This window comes from Alosa pseudoharengus, unplaced genomic scaffold, assembly GCF_046254945.1.
Source record: "Alosa pseudoharengus isolate Yale_2024_CS ecotype anadromous, Long Island Sound unplaced genomic scaffold, YU_APseudo_1.1 YU_APseudo_1.1_scf_12, whole genome shotgun sequence".
In the NCBI taxonomy this organism is placed as follows: Eukaryota; Metazoa; Chordata; class Actinopteri; order Clupeiformes; family Clupeidae; genus Alosa; species Alosa pseudoharengus.
In genome coordinates, this window is record NW_027468587.1 from 24,805,470 (window position 1) to 24,827,577 (window position 22,108).

At 42.6% G+C, this 22,108-nt stretch overlaps 1 protein-coding gene across 1 annotated transcript in view; it reads left to right on the forward strand.

The window, feature by feature from the left end:
• The first annotated feature begins 5,334 nt into the window (after positions 1-5,334).
• ascc3 (activating signal cointegrator 1 complex subunit 3) overlaps positions 5,335-22,108 on the forward strand; it is a 182,122-nt gene continuing 165,348 nt past the window's right edge. The window contains exons 1-4 of the mRNA XM_076280576.1: positions 5,335-5,390; positions 6,365-6,511; positions 7,734-7,878; positions 12,357-12,961. Coding sequence (XP_076136691.1) covers positions 6,416-6,511; positions 7,734-7,878; positions 12,357-12,961 — 846 coding nt within the window. The 5' untranslated portion in view covers positions 5,335-5,390; positions 6,365-6,415. The remainder of the gene's footprint in view (positions 5,391-6,364; positions 6,512-7,733; positions 7,879-12,356; positions 12,962-22,108) is intronic.

The window sequence follows — 22,108 nt, forward strand, 5'->3', positions numbered from 1 at the left end:
TTACAATGGGAAACATAATTAGAATAAAGATATTACTAAATACTGTGCATCTCATCACCATCATTTGCAAATTGGTAATGACGGTTAAAAGTGATTAGGGGAGAGGCGAGAGACACGTATGGAGCACAGCTGAAGACGTACTGTCACGAGATATAAGCAACTCCTCTGCAGGATAAATGTTGTTTTGTTCAGTCATTTGAGCAATATTTGGGTAAGTGTTGCTTTTTTTTGCCTATGTTTTCGATGGTAACCCATTGTCAGTCAATAGTGAAAGTAATTGCATATAACTGTCTTGTCGTTGACTGACACCTTGGTGAAGTTAGTTTCACTTTGCCAATGAGTTAAAATAATAGACGAGTGCAAATGCATAAAGGCTATGCTAGGTTTTAGTAAAGCATGGTTTAGTGGAATTCCATACAGTCTCGCAAGCAGCCTCCTTCAAATGAGCCGTTGAATGCCAAAATACCGATGCATTTATTTGACATATCGCGCTTTGCGCCGTTAAAGGGAATGACAGATATCATTCTCATTGGTTTAAATGATGTTACGCCCCAACACCCATATGACTGACTGAAAACATAGGAACACCTTGTTGCGCCATGCGCAGGATGTTTGATAACGAAACCCCTCCCAATGTGGACTGGACATCCTACTAAATTTGAATAAGCTTTTGACGAGTGACGATGCACTTTAGAATGTCATGATAGGGCCCCAAGTGTATGCCTTTGCAACAAACTATAAACATAACTTGAACTTGTTGCGACCTAAAATGGCTGATTTTGCGGCAACTTTTCCAAAAAATTGCGATGGAAGTTGCAGTGTTTTTTTGTGTTTGTTGCAAAGACGTTGCGGGAGGAAGTGAAAATTAAATAATTGCTTTTCTTTTTTGGGGGGATTTTGGGAATTGGAGCAACTAAGGGTAGTAAGAGCAAAATCACACTGATCATCTTGATAATCTTATTAAAAAATAATAAGAAAAGTAAAGGATAACAAAACATCAAAGTACTTTATTTGTAGCTAGAAAATGCTTTGGCTGGAGTAATTCACAAAGCAGTATAACCTTTTGTAGAACTGTCCAAAACAGACATCCACCCCCTAAAAAGATGGCATGTCACATGTTTCAATACATTCATATTTACATACATTTTGGAATTCATATTAAATTAATATATTTTTATAATTCATTTTCTGTGACCTGCATAATTACTAATAGCAGCTAAGTATTTAGTAATATTAGGCTATACACTTCTTTGTCATTTTATTGGTGGTGTGTACTGTAGGTCTAATTGAGTGCTTGTCACTTTAAAGGTATATTCCACCATTTGGGGAAATAAACTCGTTTTCCACCTCCCACCTTGAGTTAAACAATTGAGTTTTACCTTTCCCCAGTTCATCCAGCCGTTCTCTGAGTCTGAAAGTAACACTTCTAGCTCCAGCTCATTGAATCAGATTAGACCGTTAGCTTATAGGAGAGATGCTAACGGTCTAATCTAATCAGTGTTATTTTAAGATAAACAAACTTTATAAGGGGCCTTTAATTCATTCAGCCAGATTTCAACATTTGACTTATGGGGGTGTGGGTTTCGACCATCCTGGTCATCATGAGTAAGTGTATACTGTATTGTAGAAATCCACAGTGTTAAAACACAAATGTCTAATACTTGGCACTGATTGAATTAAATAAATCTGAGAAAATGTAGTGTTAGGCACAGGTTTGATCATATCTCGAGAATATTACGAAGTCACAGGTAGAACTAGTACAACGATTAAGTAGGCTACCAGCAACAAGACTGGTGCAGTCCAGTGCATGCAGTAGCCTACATTCAAGTGCATATAGGATCTTGCAGCAAGGGGTGGCTAGCAAGGGGCCATGCTTGTTATCAGAGTGAGTCTCAGGCATCTGAGGCCAGTGGGCTGTGATGCCGTAAAAACCACAGGTTCTGGAGTAATGAGTCTCTGACCTGAATCTGGACTAAGCGAGCAGCCGCAGAGGTGGGGAGGAGTGCAGGGATGTTAGCAGGAGCCTTCACACAGGTGCATGCAGGTGGTTCTCGCTCCTCCCTGCTAATGAGCCATCATCCAGGCCGTCCAGATGCTTGGCGTTAAACCATGGTAATGAGCCGCCAAACAGCAGCCTGCAACGGAGGCCGGGGCCACCCCAGGCTTTCACTGGGAGATCTCACACACTGCCATTAACAAACCTCCTGTTGCCTCATCTGAACCCTACTTCAGGAGCCATGCAGCTGTCTGATAGGGACACGTGCAGGCAAACACACACACACACACATGCACACACACACACATGCACACACACTGACACCAAACCACTCTTTTTCACCCTTCAATATACACACTCAGATGCACAAACACCCCTCAGCAGTCTACTAACTATGAGTTGTTAAATTTAGGAGCACACCCACATACATAGGCCTATTGTATATACCCACATACACTGTGGTTATGAATGCAGAAACATTCAGTATTGAGCCATGGCAGTACCAGCTGGGGGTAATAGTAAAGGTAAATTACTTAAGATGCTTGTTTTCTGTTATGCATTGTGCTCTCATGTTCTCTGTCTTTTGCTCTCTCTCTCTCTCTCTCTCTCCCTCACACACACACACACACACAGACACATTTTTTCTCTGAATGTCTGGGTAGCTTGTTTTTAGTTACCACTCCCTGAGATGACATTGCCCATGGTAAGGCAGGCAGGGAGGTGATGTGTATTCAGTTTAAATGAGGTCACAATTAAACACACACACACACACACACACACACACACACACACACACACATTTAGCTTTTTCCTCAAAAGGACCACAGGGCAACATTGCCTCTGGGACATGCGTTCGTATACATTCACCACAGAACCAAAACCAGTGCATTAGAAACGTGTATCACAATGCATGCAATAGAATCACTCATAGATAAAGTATGTGGGCATCACTCTTTTAAAATATGAATCCAAACTGCAATTCTTAAGAGCTATGGAGCAAAGAGCATATCTGTGATTACTGTAAGTGATCTCTTCCATAGCCTTTCAAAAAAATGCTATCTAGGATCACCACTCAGTTGTGCAGGAGTTGAATAATATTCATGTGAATTAGGATATGAGCTACCTTAATGATAGTCTTCATGCATTCCCTCTGAACAGTCATTCTCCAATCCACTAGAAACACCTTATTCAAATCTCAGGGATGTTCTTTCACTAATCCCTGAATATTATAGGGTCATTATAAAGGTATAGCTCACCAACCCTCGGTGGAAAGAACAGTGTTTTGGATTAAAATGATCTGTCATTCACAGATAAGCCTTTGGTTCTAGTTCAAAGATCAATGGACAGATTTGCTTATATAAATACCTTCCTTATGGCAAGGTCTTTCTCTCCATATTAATTCATGGCCCTATTGAATGACTGTTCATTTCTTTGAACGTGCATCCAAGTTAATATACATGAAAACTGATTCTGCTGCATCAACAGTGGAAAGGTTATTTTCTCTTTTTTTTTCAAATATGAAATGTTCTCGGCAGTTTTGAATGCTGTTGCAGGAGGGGAGATAATAGTGTGGGTATATTTAGCATATGATTACGGGGACTCATTCCTCTCCCAGGGAGCGTGCTTAGACAGACAAGCGGCTCGGTCCCTCTGGCTGTGGCACGGCAGCTTCATTTTGGCATGCTTGTTTTGGCAGATGGCACGGAGCAGAGTGTTATCAAATTAACTTCACTAATGCCACCGCTCACAGGTGAGGGAAATCGCATCTCATACTTCATTTCATGCCATAAACTTGTGAAACAGCACAATTCTTATAGGCTGCACACACACACTCACTCTCTCTCTCACACACACACACACACACACACAGAGAGAGAGAGAGAGAGAGAGATCCTAACAAATAATCAATATTTAACACATCATCTTACATCATAATGAGAAAAAAAGTAAACAAATATTTCAGATGTAGCCTACACATAGGCTAAATCCCTTGTGTTAGGTATTAAATTTCAATTAACAACCAAGCCTTAAAAATGAGAAACAAAACCACCAACAAAACTAGACCTATGTGGGCAAACATCTCCAACAGAGCAGCATTTCTCTCATCAAGCAGTGTTGAATAAGCCACGACGACACCTCCAGAAGGTTAAACAGTGGTGTCTGGGGTCCCAGACCCAACCCCTTCCACACTGGGTTCAACAAATAAATTCTTCAATGTCAATCCTCTTCATTGTTGCGACCGTTTATGATCAAACGAACCACTAGGCCTAAACATGGCACAATAAATATATATACCAAAATTCTTAGCTGCTACCATCAAAATGGGCAGTGAGTGGACCTACCGACAATTTTTTTAGGCAGACCGTTCAGATCAGCCTCTTCGGCCAAGGCTTCAACAAATACATTTTAAGCTAGCCTACATAAACCAGTAAGATGGCCTATAGGACACTAACTAGATCTGCTCCTAGTTATTTTAATTCAATAATCAAGCCTTACATCCCCAACCGCCCACTGCGGTCTTCTGGCGAGCGTATGTTGTGTCGACCAGTCATGAAAACTGGGTCTAATTCCAGACTCTTTTCTTCAGTGGTTCCATGTTGGTGGAATGAACTGCCCAGTGCTCTCCGTTCCAGTTTTGGGTCGTTTAAGAGGGGTCTAAAGACATTCCTATTCAACATATACTTAGTTGTTTAAGCGCTTATGTGTTATGGTTTATATAATGTTGTTTTATTTTAATTGGGCTGTTAATTAATTTGACATTATTGTTTATTATTGATATTCTCCTTAATGTAGTCTTAGCATGTTATTGTTTTTATATTATTGATTGAATTGACATTATTGTTTTATTATTGCCTTTTCCCTTTTTTTACATTGCTTTTTTATTAGGCTATTGATTGAATTGATATTATTGTGTACTACAACTATTCTCCTTACTATATTTGACCTACATTTTAATCTGTTCCCTGTTCATTTTTAAATATTATTATGTTGTTTTGTATTTATATGTCGCTTTGGACAAAGGCGTCTGCTAAATCCATAACCATAACCATAACCATAAGATAATGAATAATATTGTAATAATATAACTGCGCTCATGATAAGGCTATTAGCCTATAAACGACCCTAGCCAAACTTCATAATAAAAAATCGATTATTGGTAGGCTATATAATTTAAAGAATCACTTTATCGGAGTTTGATTGCTCCCACCTTAAATGTATTGCCCCGCAAGGCACTTCCTGGTTTATCGCTGGGCATTGAAGTTTTTGTACTGTCGAAATCCGTTTTGGACACGCGAAAGTAAACTACATTAACCATGAAGCCTTTCGTTCTCATGCTGCCTCAGTACAGCTTCACAGGCTTTGAAGTTCCACGCAGAATATTGTGGAGTGAAATGTAAGTGAAAGCCGGTGAGGGGAAAGTATGCCGATACAAGTTAATATCTGTGTATTAAGTGTTTAATAAGGGGTCATGCCTACTCTTCTGCTTTGTGGTATTAAACGTTGAAATAAAGTCTGTTTGTGTGAAAGAAAAACCGTAGCAAAGTTGGTGACAGTGTTTGTTTGCTAGCAGTTGTTGGTAGCTTTGAGCGCTAACGTTGTTGGTTCAGTAACGTTAGTCGCTAGCTAGCAGCAGGAATTTTGCATTTTTCTGAACGGACAGCTCTCTAAATAGCAGTATACTCATTAAAAGCAAGACGGCATTAGAGAGTGTATATTTCCTATCATATGTGAGGTTTTGATTAACGTTAGCCGTCTGCTAAGTGGGCTGACTTTTACCCTCACTGTCAAGTAAACGTCAGTTGAGACATGACAATTGAAACCTGTGACTCTGAGTGACATAACCGTTCTGTAACTGAAGATCGATTACATAAAATGTAATTTAAGTGCCATTGCGTTATTCTATCTGAATTGACATGATTACATCAGTCTGCACAGATTTACAGGTCGTGTTTTCTCTGTATTTTAGTGTGTGATAACCAAAGTACACACAACACTCCCGGTCAGCTGCCCTGTTTCCAAGTCAGTGTGACTGCCTGTTGTTGGCTAGTTGTGCAACACAGTTATCAAACAGTCGGAGAGCTATCGGTTAACCTGGATTGTAGCAAAGATTTTGTAAGGGACTTACGTGTTCTCTCTTGTGAGTTTACATAGATATCAGTCCAGCATACTGCAATTATGTGTGCCAGAAATGTATAGACTGTAGAATACATGCATAGGATGCATCCATACAGGAATACATGCATATTAAACAAAATCAAATAGTAATTAAATAGTAATGTAACCGATATAGGCTACTGTATATTCAACTGCACTGCTTACTTATTTCAGACGTTTTTGTGTCATAATTTTTGTTATTCTTATTTTCAGATCAGCCCGCTAGTCAGATCCACGTTCTATGGTCCACGGTTTGGAGGATCAATGTCTCCGCCCCGTCTTACCGGCGCTCTGCGCTCTTTCTCCAACGTCACCAAGAAAGAGGACATCCCAGAAGACGAGTATGACCTGAAGGCAAGAGTGATAGACAGATCAAAAATGTTATCAGCAAACTTCTCCACCCAAACGCTGTTGTTCATTATCCCTTGCATATTTCACCTTATGGCATTCTATTTCTTCTGTTACTTTGTAAGACACTATTCCATATGACTTGAACACCTGTATGAAGTTAACTTTTTAAAACATGCACGAAGCTGTAAGAGACATGTCTCTAGATTAACTCTGTTGATCCTCTAGCTTTCACCTTGAAGTGGCACACCATTCACTTCTGCTCTACTGTTGTGTCACTTTACTTGTGTGTCTGCACCAGAGACAATATAATATGGATTGGGATCACCTTGCTCTTTTCCTTATCATAAATCCTCTCTAAATCTGCTGTTTTAAGATTATAGATATGCGCGCGTGTGTTTGTGTGTGTGTGTCTGTTTCTCTCTCTCTCTCTCTCTCTCTCTCTCTCTCTCTGTGTGTGTTAAAGCATCTGACCTACCTCGAAGGGAGACTTTAGAGGACGGAAGAATGCTGATACGTTGTCGCTGTAATATTGGCAATTCACCTGTAACCAAGACCCTGGAGCAGTCGGAGCCCTAGGCCTTTAGGCCACCTCAGGGCTGCTCAGGGTCAAACTTATTCAAATGAGAAAAACACGCCCTAGCTCTTATAAATATGTATGTTTATGCCCCCCTCCCCCAACCTATATGTTTTGACATACATTTTGACCTTCAGTGTGATTCAAGCTTCTTTTGGTATTCATGTGCTGTTGAAGGACACATGTTTGAGAAGTGGGTTATGTCTGCCGTGCTGGCTGTTTATTGTGAGTTGGTGTATGGTGGTGGTTGCCTCTTGAAGGGCCCATGTGGAGGAGTTTAAACAGAAATGTCCATTATTTAATTAACCTCCAGGCCACTGGGAGGAGGAATAAGGGCCAACAGCCACACTTGCCATACTCCAGGTTTCTGTACACATTCTTATGCAGTGAGTCAGGTGCTTGATGATATGAATGTCAATGATGGCGATCAGCTCGGATTTGTTTTTCTCTTTTAGTCACTTTACAAAAGTTTGTTTCATGTGAAAATAAAGTTTGAATTAATAACTGTTAAGGCCAAGCTGTGTACAGTGTCTATCAGAGCTGTATCCATCTTTTCACATGCTACAGTGTACAATGTCTGCCAGAGCTTTTCACATGCTACAGTGTACAATGTCTGCCAGAACTGCCCATTGATGAACGCTCTCTCTGCAGGCCAAGCGTCTGAAGAGACAGAGACGATTCGCCAAAGAGGGCCTAACCTGGCAGAAGATCGTCCAGTTTTTCACCCAGCACCTGGACAAGAAAGACCAGCTGACCGCTCAACAGGAGCTTAAAAGTGTCCTACAGTCTGCTAAACATATAGGTAATCATTTCACTCTCCTTACAGTTTTTTACAATTGTTTACACACGTTTTCAAAACTCTGTGTCTATTTTTCAAAACTCCACACACAAAACCCACACAAAATGGAAAATGTCTCAAATCTCCAGCAAAATGACACACAACATTCAAAATGTCAAAAACACATCTTTAAAGCAAACATTCGCCTCACATTACAAACACTTTTTCATAATATGACATTTTGGATACATCATGTACACACTGTTGCTCAAAACCTAACGCTCTTCTGTCTTTCATAGCCTTTATGTATTTCCATACAAGAGTGAAAGTTACTGTACAGAGAGAAGTTGAAATACACAGTATTATTGAAACCAAAAATAGTGATTTTTCGCAAATAATTTGCTGTTGCAAATACAGTATTTTACAGCCAACAAGAACAAAGCAAAGCAAAATACAATGACCACCAGATGTACATGGAGTTCTGAAAAAGCTGATTTTGCCTACTGTAAGACGGAAATGACTGACTACTCTGAAACTACTTTGCTTTTTTTTGTGTTTGTGTGTGTGTGTGTGTGGGGGGGGGTTGTGTATGTATTCATAGGTCTATAAAACAATTTGAGCTAATGGTAACTTGGGGAGACACAAAAATATAGTAAAGACAAGTTTTACTGTACATAAAGTTGACTTTTTGTAGAACATTCCTTTCAAAGTATCTGCATTGGTTCTGAACATTTCAACTGTAAATCCTCTAGGAGCAGATTGAGAGGGTCCATACCTACATAGAGAGTACAGTATGTCTACTCATAGGCCTATACTAAGGCAATGATTGGATGGTGTTCAGTAAAGTAAAGAGTGTTTACACATGTGAGGAGAGAGAGTGAAGCACTGGTGAATAAGTGTGGCATTTTGATGGGTTGTGTTTGAAAAATGAAATCAAGTTACTTCCTGTTCGATTTTTGTGTGTTAAGTAGAAAATTGTGTGTGGTGTTTTGCAAAATGTTTTAGTCAATTGAAAACTGATTCAAACACTGAGAATTAGTGTATGGTTTTGCACATTTGGTGTGGGGTTGTGATGTTTGGAAGACATGTTTAGAAAATTGTGTGACAAGCAAAGATTTAGTGTGTAAGCATTTGAAAAAAAACTGTAATGTTAGCTACAGTTGAGGTAATCAACACACATTCTCTAATAATGAGCAGGGAAGTCTCTAAAGCTAATAGTTTTATTTTGCTGAGTTGTCTCATTTACAGACAGAGCACTATGTTCAAAAGTCTGGCGTCTTCTTGTCGTCGTGTTCTAAGTTTTCAGGATGCGCAAAATGTGACCGGTCTGGATTGCAAGCAGTTCATTTTATACATTGACTCTTCTACTATGTGCCATACTGTTATAGTATGTGCAGAATGTAGTTTGTTTTCCTGAAATATTAATGTCCTTCATAACATTGTCTGAATGATACATATTTTTTGAACCTGTATTCTTTGCAATTTTACATTGAGGACCATTTGTCTTATATTGTTACATTATTTGACGGCACATTTTTTCACAGAGTGCTCAACCTCTTCTGAGAGCCTCTCTGGGAGGCTCTTTTTACACACAATCATGGTGTCAGTTAACCTAATTATCGTAAACCTGCTAATTACCAACCATTTCAAATTCTAAAACAACAATGTTTTTAATACTTCAAAATAACATTTGCTAAATTAACCTTACATTTTTCAGTAGCCATAGGTGTGTAGATTTGAACAAAATCTAGTTTGGTTCTTACCGGGGCTTTTACTGCCTGAAATATCCGATTTTGTTTACCACGCTCTGAGTTTAGTGCTGGGCTGCTGGGTGCTTATTCCCAACCTTTCTCACAGCACATCAACGGTTAGCCCAAGAATTCTCGTCAGCAATTCAAAATTCCACTGGAGCTCCAAGCGGATTTGTACACGCAGCCTTACAACACTGTTTACAGCTCTTTGAGTCACGATAAAATGTAATTTTTGGTACATAGCTAATTTAGATAAACGTATGGTGTGGGTGCTTGCGTTTCTTTAGGAATCCGCCGTCTTGGTTTGTATAGAAATTAGCACATACACGTAAGAGGTTGGACATACGTGACAGTTGGTAATATGTCACATTCCAATAGTTGTAATGTGTTGTTAAACGTTTTTTTTTCCCCCTTTCTTTTCTTTTTCAGCCTTTCGTTGCCCCCCGTCCCCATTCAAAATCAGTTTTATTTGAGAATGGGTTTACACGATTTACATTTTACACAGCATCCTAACTTTTTTAGAAATGGGCTTGTATTCTGAGCCATTAAGGAGTAGTAAGTTACTGCAGTACAGAACAATAATAATGTTAAATAAAGATTTACAGTGAAAATCAGTGTCATGACAGCATGGTGTGTGCAGTTGAACCATTGTTGTGTTGGCATTAATTTCCACATTACCGATGTACAATAATTTTAATTAAAGACCACCCGTGGCCTTCTTAAAAGGTAAAATTAAAGGAGATGAACATGGCAGAAGTCTGTGGGCAGCTGGTCATAGGGGTCCACCTTCTCTACTCATTAAAGGGGGGTGAGTCATAGAGGGTTGGAGAGGGCAGAATGTGTGTGTGTAAGTGCTCTTGCGTGTGCCTGTGCCTGTGCCCATATGTGTGGGTTGCTACTTAAATTCACCTAGCATGCAAAATAAAAAGCATCAGATCACATAGTGTCGCCGCGGCGACCAGCTCCACAATGCCATTTAGCTGTCATGACGTGCTTTATAATTAGATTAGATGCAAATCCCCCCAACCACCACCCCAGCCGTACAGCCCCGGCTCAGCTCAAACAGGGCTCCACACTGGGCCTCTGCCGCTGCCTGCATTACTATTCCAAGGCTGAGGGTGGGTGGGGGTGTTGTTTGGTGGGTGGGCATGCGAGAAACAGCGGGGCTGGGATTGGAACCTGGCAGGGTCCTTGCTCGCTTGCTCCTAATCCCGCTGCATCTTCGAAGAATATTAGAGCCCCAGCAGGTACCCCATGTAGAGAGCAGAGAGTGCAGAGGAGGAAAGGAGAGAGAGAGAGAGAGAGAGAGAGAGATGGGGTAGAGGAAGAGAGGTGGGTGGGTGAAAGACCTTTTTGAAGGAGTTTTTTTTTTTTTTGAAGGAGTTTTTTTTTTTATTATTATTTCTTCCTCGCCATCTTGTTGGGGAGGTTGTTCATGATGAAAAAGGGACTGAGTAGTTTCTTGGAGAGATATGACTACAGTGTGTGCACACATCCTTTCTGACGTCGCTTATGTTGGGCTCTATTGGCTTCACTGTAGATTTTGACAGACAGAAAACAAAGGAATCCAATTAGTTCAGTCATGAATTTGACTGGACGTGTCACTGAGTATTTGGAGCGCAGCTGCTGCTTGGCTCTGTTCAGTGGAGAAAAAGTAAATCCACTCTAACAGTGCTGCACTCTCTCGGCTCTGCCTCCCCAGTTTCGGCGCATGTGGAAACGATGGGTCAGCGTGCCCCCAATGCCGGGAAATGATGGAGTGGCAGCTCGATTAGCGAAGGCCGCGTGTACAGAATGTGGATACAGTCGGGCAGGCAAAATGCACCTGGGAAAGTCAACTGGTTTGATTTGGTTGATTTGATTACAAGGTAAATAATTGCTTCTTTCAGAGTGAGTCATGACTCACTCTTAACAGAAGCAAGTATGTACCTTGCAATCAAAAGGCCTGCAGATGTGTTTTTGTGGTGGGGGCCCATTCTTCTGTCTCTGTCTCTCTGGCTACTTGTCCATAATGCTGTGGGTGTTTAGCACCCTCTTTCTGGACATTCTGGTCTCTACATCCCTCTATCGCTCCATCTTTCTCTCTGTTGTTGTTCTATCCTTCCTAACCTTATTTTACTCTCTCTCTCTCTATCCCTCCATCCCCCTGTCTCCCCATCTTTCTATGTCTGTCTGTTGCTGTTTCAATCGCCAATCATATACAGTGAAAACGGACAGTTAAAAAACTCCCTGGAATCCATGGAAATGAGCAATTACAGTGTGACACAGGCAAAAGGGGTGGAGAGGGAGAGGGAGCGAACGAAAGAAAGGGAGGGAGGGAGGGAGGGAGAGATAGATGCTTTCAGACCATTTTAATTGGTTTAAACCTTTCTCATCTTCCACTGTTCTCTTAAGCTTTCCCCTACTCCTCTGTTCCTCACTGACATTTTCTCACTCTAATTGGACAATTAGTCCTGATTCCCATTATTAAGCTATAGGCTCGTTTGAATTGCCCCAAACCTAAATGAGCAAGAAAAAGCTCAGTCCCTTTTATTCCTCCCAGCACATCATCCCTCTAAATTCATGTAGCAGACAAGTGCAGACATGTGAGATTGTGGACGTGTTCTGACACATCACTTACACACTGAAGGGATCAAGAGCATACTGGACCCTTCAAAGAAACTGGAATGATCAGCTATTTTTAGGTGCGTGTTTGACATCCTGTAATATCTAATGTCTCTCTCCCCTCTCGCGTGTCCACCTCTGTGACAGTTGGAACGGACCATGGCCAGGACGCCATTGAGGGTGCGGCCGTCTTCCTGTTCGAGACGTTCCTGGGCCGGGAGCAGCTGGGTGCTGAGGAGACCCGCGCCATCCGGCACATGTTCGGCCCCTTCCCCGCCACTGCCGCCGAAGCCTGCCTGGCATCCGTTTTGCACCTCGTGACCTCGGCTGGCGAGGTGCAGACGGAGGCGTTCGTCCACACCCAGAACGCTGGCCGCGCCTCCAACGCTGCCACCAACGCCTTCGGCCGCAACATCGCCTTCTCCCACGACGGCTACACACTGGACTGCCACGAGCCCCCGCCCTGGCTGGACGTCCCCGACGAGGACACCGTCGCCCTGGGCTTCCAGGGCTTCCTAAATAACCACGTGGGCGGAGGCCGTGGCCAGGCGTCCGGCTCTGGGGCACAGGCGGGGGGCAGCGGTGGAGGCCGAGGGGTGGCCGCGGGAGACGCTGGCGCATGCGTCCTCAGGGACGAGGTGGAGAAGTACCAGAACGCTGGGAACATGATCTCCTCCAGCCCTGAGGAGCTCTGCACCTCCCTGTTTGAGATGCTGGCCTCGCAGAAGAGTGATGAAGAGCTGCAGAACGAGGTGAGTTCCAGCACAGTCCAAAATAACAACAACAACAACAACAACAACAACAACGACAACAACAACAACAACGACAACAACAACACTGCCGAGATCACCAGCATCACCACTAACAGCAACAGCATTGAGAATAAGATAAAACACAACACATTCAAAAACAGAAATACATAAAGTACAGAAATCATAAAGCAGTGTTTATGGGCTATACACTGAGGGGCATTATAATAATGACTGTTCAAGAGTGTCACAGCAGAGTATACTAATGATTTTTTGCATCCATAAATAATACAGACTGCAGCTACTTATTTACCATACTTGTGTTTTATGTCATATGGCATATGTTCAACTACACACACACACGGGTGCATAGTTCGGAGGCCCATGGATGAGCCGGCCAACTGATCTGGATAAAGTGGTCGGGCTGCAATCTTTTGCAATTTTAGAGACGTGAGATTCAAACCAGAAACTTCTCAGTGACATGAATACAGCTAAACTTTCTGAACCACTGCCTTAAAGGCACCTTTAAGAGTGTTGTTTCCAAAATCATTTTGATGGCACATAAACTCATAACATGATGAACGGCACTTCTGCCATTGTCTAAGCGGCCCTCTATAGGTCATTACCGACCTAGCAACTTTTGCGTTCAGGTAGGAACACTGCCACTATGAAATCGAAATCGAGAAGATCTCTTTCTACAGACTGCTGTCGGTGCATTCCCTCTCTATTGTATTGGAGTTATGTTCATACTTTATAACAAAAGACACACATTTAGTTTGTTTATTATTGCGCTTCTCAACTGTAGGGGGACCCCGAGAGCAAATCTTCTTTAGTGCTGCTTTAAAGGTGTTCTAAGAGATGTTGGGTAACGTCACTTCTGTTGACGTTCAAACAAAACAGAGAGCTAGCTCGCTGATCCCTCCCCCTCCCTCTCATGTTTCCGTGTTCAATTCCCTCTCGTGCAATTGAAACTCTCCTAAACGCGCATCTCGTTGGTGATTGACTGGAACAAACAGTTTATGTTTATATGGTCCAGGATGGACCGAGTTGTTTTGGTTGCCGTTTTTAGAGCCTGGGCTGTCCACAGAGATGGCGTTTTTTGACAGTGTATTCAGGACACAGGCAGCTAGTAGATGGTGAAGTGATGATTGTTGTATGCGACAAAAAATGTTTTAGCTTAGAAACCGCGTAACATTGCTTAGAGCACCTTTAACTTTTATGCTACCTTAATAGTTGTAATTGTAATAATGATGGTAATAGTACAAAACAATAATACAATCTGAAAGAATGCCTAAAAGAGAGACCATATCCCAGGTTTTAGAGATGTGTCTAAGTCTCTCTTCCCTGTGTGTATTAAATGAGTTCTTTAATGTCATTTGCTTTTAGTTTTGATCTAGATGAGTAATTTTAGCCTTTTATCACCAGTTAGTCTTTTATTCCTGTATTGTATTGTGTTCGTGAGTGTACACTGAGGGTGTCCTTTCAGCTCTGTAAAATCAAAGGCTGTTAATTCACCAAGACGGAAGCCGTTTAATCAAGAGGTTTCTTGGGTACGTCAGGTTTCTCAGCGTACAGCCCTACTGCAGACGCAGCAGAAAAACTGTCTGGTGTTCGGAGTAGTCTGCCCCAGAGATGGCTGAGTGGAGAAAGTTCTTCTCGCTGTGTTGTTAGGAGTCACTGAGGACACGTCGAAGCCCTTTAGGGAGAACTTTGCAGACAACCATGCTAAAAAAGATTAGAATTGGAAGGGAAATTGTATTAATTATGTTTTGCGTTGGAGAATGGGCTACAGTAAGTAATTTGTCAAGTATCTGTCCCGGACCTGGAAACGTTGCATTAGTGTAATAGGTTAGTGTTTAATGTGAATATCAGACTTTCTCCTTCTCTCCTCATGTTTCTCACTCTCCTACAAATGCTGTTTGTCTTGCTCTCTCTCCCTATTCTGTACTGGGAACCATATGGGTGGCATTGAGCTGCCGGTGGGTTTAGGGTTAACGTATATGAACGCACTCAGTATGGCCTGAATCCTTGGTTATATGGCTTGCGGAGACCTTTTGAAGGCCTCAGGAGGGCAAGGTGTAATATCTGAGTATGCAGGCCTGGCTGATATGAAGACCTTGGCCTTTTGCGGCACACTGAGAGTGTGCGGTTTAGTAAAGGCCAGCAGCAAAGCGTCAGGAAGATTTGAAGTGTTTGCCATTCCGGGCTGGTCTATGCACATACAGCAGGGGTTCACAAACTTTTCTTGGCAGGTCCCCCTTTAGTCCGGTGGACAGCCCATAGAGCCCCATTGTGGACCCGGAAATGTTGAGTACACCAAAGTTTTATGATGGAAATATATAGTATAGGTTCCCAGCATGTAGAAACTGCCGGATGCTAATTTGCATATGTTGGGCAATTTGTGTAATTGAGCTAATTAGCATAAATTAGCATAATCACCTATATTGATCATACTATAAGAGCTGCTTGGCCAAAATGGACAATGTTAGTATGTTTTTAGGGGTTACTGGAGATATTGAGTCCATATCTGACATTTTCAAGATTCAGAATCACTATTTAAACTTGGTTTGGTCACGTTTTTTGGTCCAATTTAAACAGATTTTTGGAGGATAGGGCTGTAGCGATATACAGTAGGGCTGTAACAATACACCAACTTAACAATTCGATTCGTATCGTGATTTTTGACCAACGGTTTGATACAAACCTCTTTTTTTGGAGGGGGGGGGGGGTCGCTAGACTACAATATAATATATCTGTATTATTTTATATCCTGATATAAAAAGAGAGAATACTGAATGTCTGATATTTATGACAGCACACTTTATGCAGATTAGCCTTTAGCTTAGGCCTACTATTTCTATTATAACTCTACCACATTCAGCTGTCTGGTTGAAGCCTGGAAATATTGTAAACAAAGTAGCATAGTTGGCTAGCTTATCATAGTCTACTGATTGGACTGTTCAGTTTCCTCATGTGTGTTTAAGGTAATATTGTTCTCCTTGGGACATGCCCTTTTGGGAAACATTGGTATTGAGATGATCATTCAACTTGAATGCAAGAGCTTTAACATATATGTGCAGCATGCTAATGATGCTAAGCAGATTTAATACAATTGATGAGACAGCGTTGTCTAATCAAAAGTTTTCTTAAAGGTCGGGAGCAGGGACATAGGCACAGAACATAGCACACGCTAGGGAAGTCAAGAACACTCGCACCTTACACACATAGGGTTGGATGCCACACCATAAAGGCACAAGCACACATATTAACAACCCCAAAGTTCTCCCAGAATCCCCAGCGCAAAACATTGTGGGAATTTCAAGCACAGTCCAGCACGCTACACAGTTCCCCCAACAAGCCATTGCCGTCCTCGGCGTGGGCGTTCCCACATTCAGTCCAGCAAAGTCTCTGCCACACAGCAGGTGGGGTGCACACACCACAAGAGCCCTACTCACGACCACGACCACCAGCAGCCCAATGCGGGCGTGCTGGCAGTCACCTGGCCATCGCCGCTCGTCCCCAGCGAACGCCCTCAGGTCGCTCTTTCGCAGTGTGCACCACAGCAACGTTCCTCCAACACCTGGCGGGGCCTAGCCTCCACTGCCACAGACCCCCCCGGCACTGAGCACCGTAACCGGCACCACACCTCCGACGCTCCGCTCCGTCGTCTTGCCAGTCGGGGCAGCAGACTCCAGCTCCATCGCAGCCGGACCACGCTACGCAATCAGGCTACAGCTACCGACGTTGGTGTCCCTCTTCTGCTGCCTTGTCGCAGAGCTGTCCTCCGCTGCTCCCGCCCGCTCCACTCCGCCACGGTCGCGCCAAGGCCTCGACCATCTCTCTGGCTCGTGGCATCGGATTTCACACAACAAACTATTTTTCCCCTTATTTTTCTAAAGAGCGCCAGCGAACAGGCCAACTCGAACAGGCGCCCGCACAGCATGGTGCCTCCCACACGCACCCAAAGACTTACAGTTCAGTTTTTCAGAGGGCCCTTCCACCGAGGCTGCCCAACCGCAGCCAGGGCCACCGGCAACTCCAGCCTAAAGCCGCCCGGCGGGGGCAGGGGCTCCAGGTCTTCTCGCGGTGAAGTCAGCGCCCAGGCCGGCGTCACCACCTCATCTTCCAAGGCTGCTTCCTCAGGCCGCTCTCCCGGTCGCGTGAAGTCTTTCTCCGCCGTGGCCACTGCATCGAGACCCTCTTCAGGCAAGCACTCCTCCCGTAGCCAGGCCCAGGTGACGGCTGGTCTCTACTGAAGGCCTCTGTAAGCTTTTTAGTACCCCTTGCAAGGGCTCTTTTTGGATCCTTTTGCTTGGGCCTCCACCTAGCGGTGAGCATGGACGGATTATGAACTTTCGGGCCCCTGGGCCCAGATGTATTAAGGGCCCCCCACTAATTGTTGCATATGTGGAAGGGGGGTTTGGGGGTCCTCCCTCAGAAATGTTTTAATTTGTTTGATGTGATTTCCTGTATTCTGGTGCTGGTGCATTGGTGGCCAATACTAAATTCAATCAGATTCATAGCCTACATCCTGATAATGTGTTGATATTGAGGCAATGATTTCATGCAAAGGCTTGGGCTTCAGGGCCCCCTGACCCCTTAGGTCCCTGGGCCCGGTAGGCCCGTGCAGTGATCCATCCCTGGCGGAGAGGTCTCCCACTCCCGGCTCCTCCAGCACTGAAGACACTGTCTCCTACAGAACGCAACTTGCTCCTCTATGGAAAACGTGCCCATCTACAGGTGCTGCTTTGGAAAGCACCAGACCGCCCTGATCCACCGGCTGTGGATATTACCACGTTTGGATGGAGTAAGAAGACAGGTGTGAAGAAAGGAGAAGAACTCGCCCACCCTCGATTCAAGTCCTGTTGCTCCTCCTGATTTGTTAGATGTTATCAGCTGTAACTGCACAGCTGGGTTAAAACTGTGTATACATGTATCTGGAAAGTGCAACTGCAGGCCTGGCCTGTACTAATGATTGTTTCTGCAAAGGCAGTGATGTTACATGTTACAATATATTAACACAGCAAAAAGAGCAGAAGGACAGGGATGAAGAATCTGGAGAAGATGACGACAGGACAACGGATGAGGACAGAGAGGAGTAGTAGAGGCTAGTTCTTCACTTTGTTACTCAATTGTGAGTCACAGCAGAGGGCCAGTGAATAGCTATTTTCAAAATTATTGTGGAATTCAGAAATAACTTGAGGATCCAAATTATTCCTGAACACTGAACATTTTTATCCTCCAAAAATCTGTCTAAATCGGCCCCAAATACTCAGCAAAATAGCTTAATGAGAGTAAGAACGTGACCAAACCATGTTTAAATAGTGATTTTGAATCTTGAAAATGTCAGGTATGGACTCAGCATCTCCAGTAACCCCTAAAAACATACTAACATTGTCCATTTTGCCCAAGCAGCTCCTATAATATGATCAATATAGGTGATTATGCTAATTTATGCTAATTAGCTGAATTACACAAATTGCCCAACATATGCAAATTAGCATCCGCCAGTTTCTGCATGCTAAGGACCCATACTATATATTTCTATCATAAAACTTTGGTGTACTCAACATTTCCGGGTTCACCTTTCTGTCCACCGGACTACTTTGACAGTAAGGAAGTGTAGGTTGTACCTTTTTTTGTTGGTGCTGTGTGTATAATTCAGGTTGTCTCGCGTCGTCTTCAACACACCATTACATCTGTGACTTTCATGAGTTTCATTGGAAAGATGCTAACCTCAACTTTAGCTTGTACTAATCTCACAATCCATCTTACTGTAATTACAACCAAAACCATTAGAAGCACATAATAGCCTATGACTTGGATACTGTAAACTCTTTTTCCTGGAAAAGCTTCCCTGTTACCAAAGGAAGTAGGCACCATATAATTTACTCTTTAGAGAGCAATTGGGCTATATTATTTTATCTGTTAGACATTCTTGCAGTCCGGAGCTTTCTTATTTGGTCCAGTTGTGGGTTTCCAGCATGTTTCAGCTATGTTCTCATTAGACACGTAGTGGTCAACTCATAAAATCTGCCGTCCCATCACTGTCAGATTAAGGACATATAACTCCAAAATAACATTTATAACAATTCAATAACACATGTTACCTCACACACCGTTGTCCTCTTCCATCATTTATTGTTCGGTTCCCAACATTACAGTTCATGGTTCCCATTTGCTTGTGCTGTGCTGGTGAATCTTGCGCCAATAGCATCATGACAAAATGAAGATTTGGAAAAAAATCTTCTTAAATGTTTTAGACTCTGAGCTAGCCAACTTTGACCAAAGCAGTGCTTTTTGCCCCATGGTCCATTTTTTGCCTATACTTAGAGTGGTGTGATGAGGTGTGGTGTGGCATCATCTCCGGGGGTCAGGAGGGATCGTTACACAGTGCATACATTGGTCCACTTTTAATTAACCGCTATGCTAGCTGCAGTGCAAGGATGAACGCTTCAAGGTAATCATACCTCTGTTATCATTAATTAAAAAAAGATATACAGGTCTTTGAAGTACATGGAAGGAAAGCTTCATATAGTGTGTGGGTGGGGGAGTAATGCAGGGTGGTGGAGGGTGGGATAGAGTGGGGGTTAGGATAGGTGGCATTTTAATCCAGTTATGACTTTATTTTGTAAGACAAAATCACATTTGAAATTATGGGGGGGGGGAATAATCTACACTTGAATGTCAGGCTTGTGTGCATAGACTAATTCACTAGGATGAATACTGACTGGGGCTGCATCTGCTTTGTGCAAATTCAAACCGACCCCTCTGTTGGGTGTTAACATTGGTATAATAGACAGACTATTTTACATTGACGTGTTAGGGAGTGACTGTTGAATCAGATCCTGACAAAATAAATGCACAAGACAATCAACAAAAAACACAGGCTATTTGATCAAGTCCTCTCTGGCTTCTGGAAATACAGAAGATATCAGAATTGTGCTTTGGCCTAAATGATTCATGTCTCATGTATGTGGTCAGGCAGTTACAGGACTGAATCCCAGACATTTTGTGTGTCTTGCTGATTCAAATTTATGTATTGAATCGCAATTGGCATTTGTCGTCTTTTCAGATTTTAGTAAGAGCACAACATTTAGTTTGGAAAGCAGTACATCAATAGGCAAATACTCTGCCAATGACCACTACTGCCAAGTAGGTCCTTTTCCTACAACCTAAAAGCCCATCCACGCTGTCAAAAATAACTATACCAATATTGAAAAAACATCTTGATTACAGCCAAAACCATTAAAAGCACATAATAGCCTATGACTTGGAACTCTTTTTCCTGGAAAAGGTTCCCTGTTACCGAAGGAAGTATGCACCATAATGTACTCTTTAGAGAGCAAGGGGCTATATTATTTTTTATATGTTAGACATTGTTGTAGTCTGCAGCTTTCTTGTTTGGTCTACAGTAGTTTAAATATTAAGATTAAATATCTGTCTTTAGGGCATAAGAGTGGCAAATAGTGTGGCACACACTATAATGATATTGACATGAAGAACATTATTGATGGACATCATTTTCAGAGTGATTGTGTGGATGATAGAAACACTGACAGCAAATCAGATTGCGTTGAATTTAACATTTTAACATTTCAACAGTTTCACATTATGATGCCATTGAGAGGGTCTGTGTGTGGATGGTGTGGTATAAATTATTTGACTATTTTTCGGTAGTGTGATCGTGCCATCCGTTCAGGTTTTGCGCTGTGGAGTCATTAAATGAATTTTGCACGAAACTCTGCTAGACTTTTGTGCCTTCTTTTTCGAGATACATTTTTGACTCTGACCCCTCGATGAGTTTCACAGTTTTGAAAACGAACGTTAAGGGTCGTTTTAAGGACATGTTTGTGCATGCCTGTAGCCAGCCACTCTGAAGCAGTTAAATGTGATTCTAAACGAGTCAAAAAGTCGAGACAGGACCCAAAACAAACCAGAAAAGGGACTCAAAGTGCTAAATACCGGAATTATCCTTTAAGCCTAACCCAGACCCACTTCCGGTTAGAGGAAGGGGGGTACGATACCTGTGGATCCATCTTTTGAGGGATGGTCAGGGGCTAGTGCCTTTCTATAGGGATGGTATGGACAGTCATACATGAAGCCTGACTCTCAGGCTGTAGTCCAGACTGCAGTCAGCTTCATCCGAGCCTACTTTAAATAAATGATGGACAGTTTCCCTCACAGAGCGCACGAGGCTGATTTAGTTACTGTCTGCAGTCTGACTTAATGAGGAGGCTGAGCTGAAGGCAAGCAGGCATCTCTTATTCACGTCAAGTGTAATTTCTTATCACTCGACTGGCATTACATAGCACAAATAAGGCACAATACAATCACTGATGAATTACCTTTATTAAATTAAACATGATCCTACTGGCATCCTTTTGACTGTAGTTATCAGGTTTTGATGACCACACACGTGTGATTGTGTAAAGCGAACACAGTGTGTGTTTAAAAACACTTGCCAAGGCAGGTGACTACATTATCTGTGTGTGTGTGTGTTTGTATTTGGGTTTATTGGGTGGTTTATTGCTGGAGTTTTGTAATCCTACCCTCCGTCTCCTTCAGTGTACTTCCTTCCTTTCTTTCTTTCCTTTTAGTGAAGTGTCCCTTATCTCTCCGTCTCTCTCGCTGTCTTTCATTTGTCTCTATCTGTCCATTGCCCTCCCCCCATCTCCCTTTGCACTAGGCCTCAGTCTCTCACTGGTGTTCTGTCTTTCTGTCTAATGGACTGAGTCGCTCAGTCATTGTCTCGTGTTCGCCCTCAATTTGCTCTCTGCCAGGATCTTCATCTTTATGTCTGTCTCTCTGTTCTCTCTGTCTCCACAGACCTTTATTAACATCATTTAGATTTTTTATCACTCTTGTGTTTAATAAAACACAGTCGACCCACTGTAGTTCACACCAGAATACCCCAGATTCTGGAGCGGCCTATCTGATTTGGACCTTATCTCAGCCGGCCTGGAATAAATTCATACAGATGTCAATCCTTTTCTGCCCCCTTCCTCTCTCTCTCTCTCTCTCTCTCTCTCTCTCTCTCTCTCTCTTTCTCTTTCTTTCTTTTCTTTCTTTCTTTCTTTCTTTCTTTCTTTCTTTCTTTCTTTCTTTCTTTCTTTCTTTCTTTCTTTCTTTCTTTCTTTCTTTCTTTCT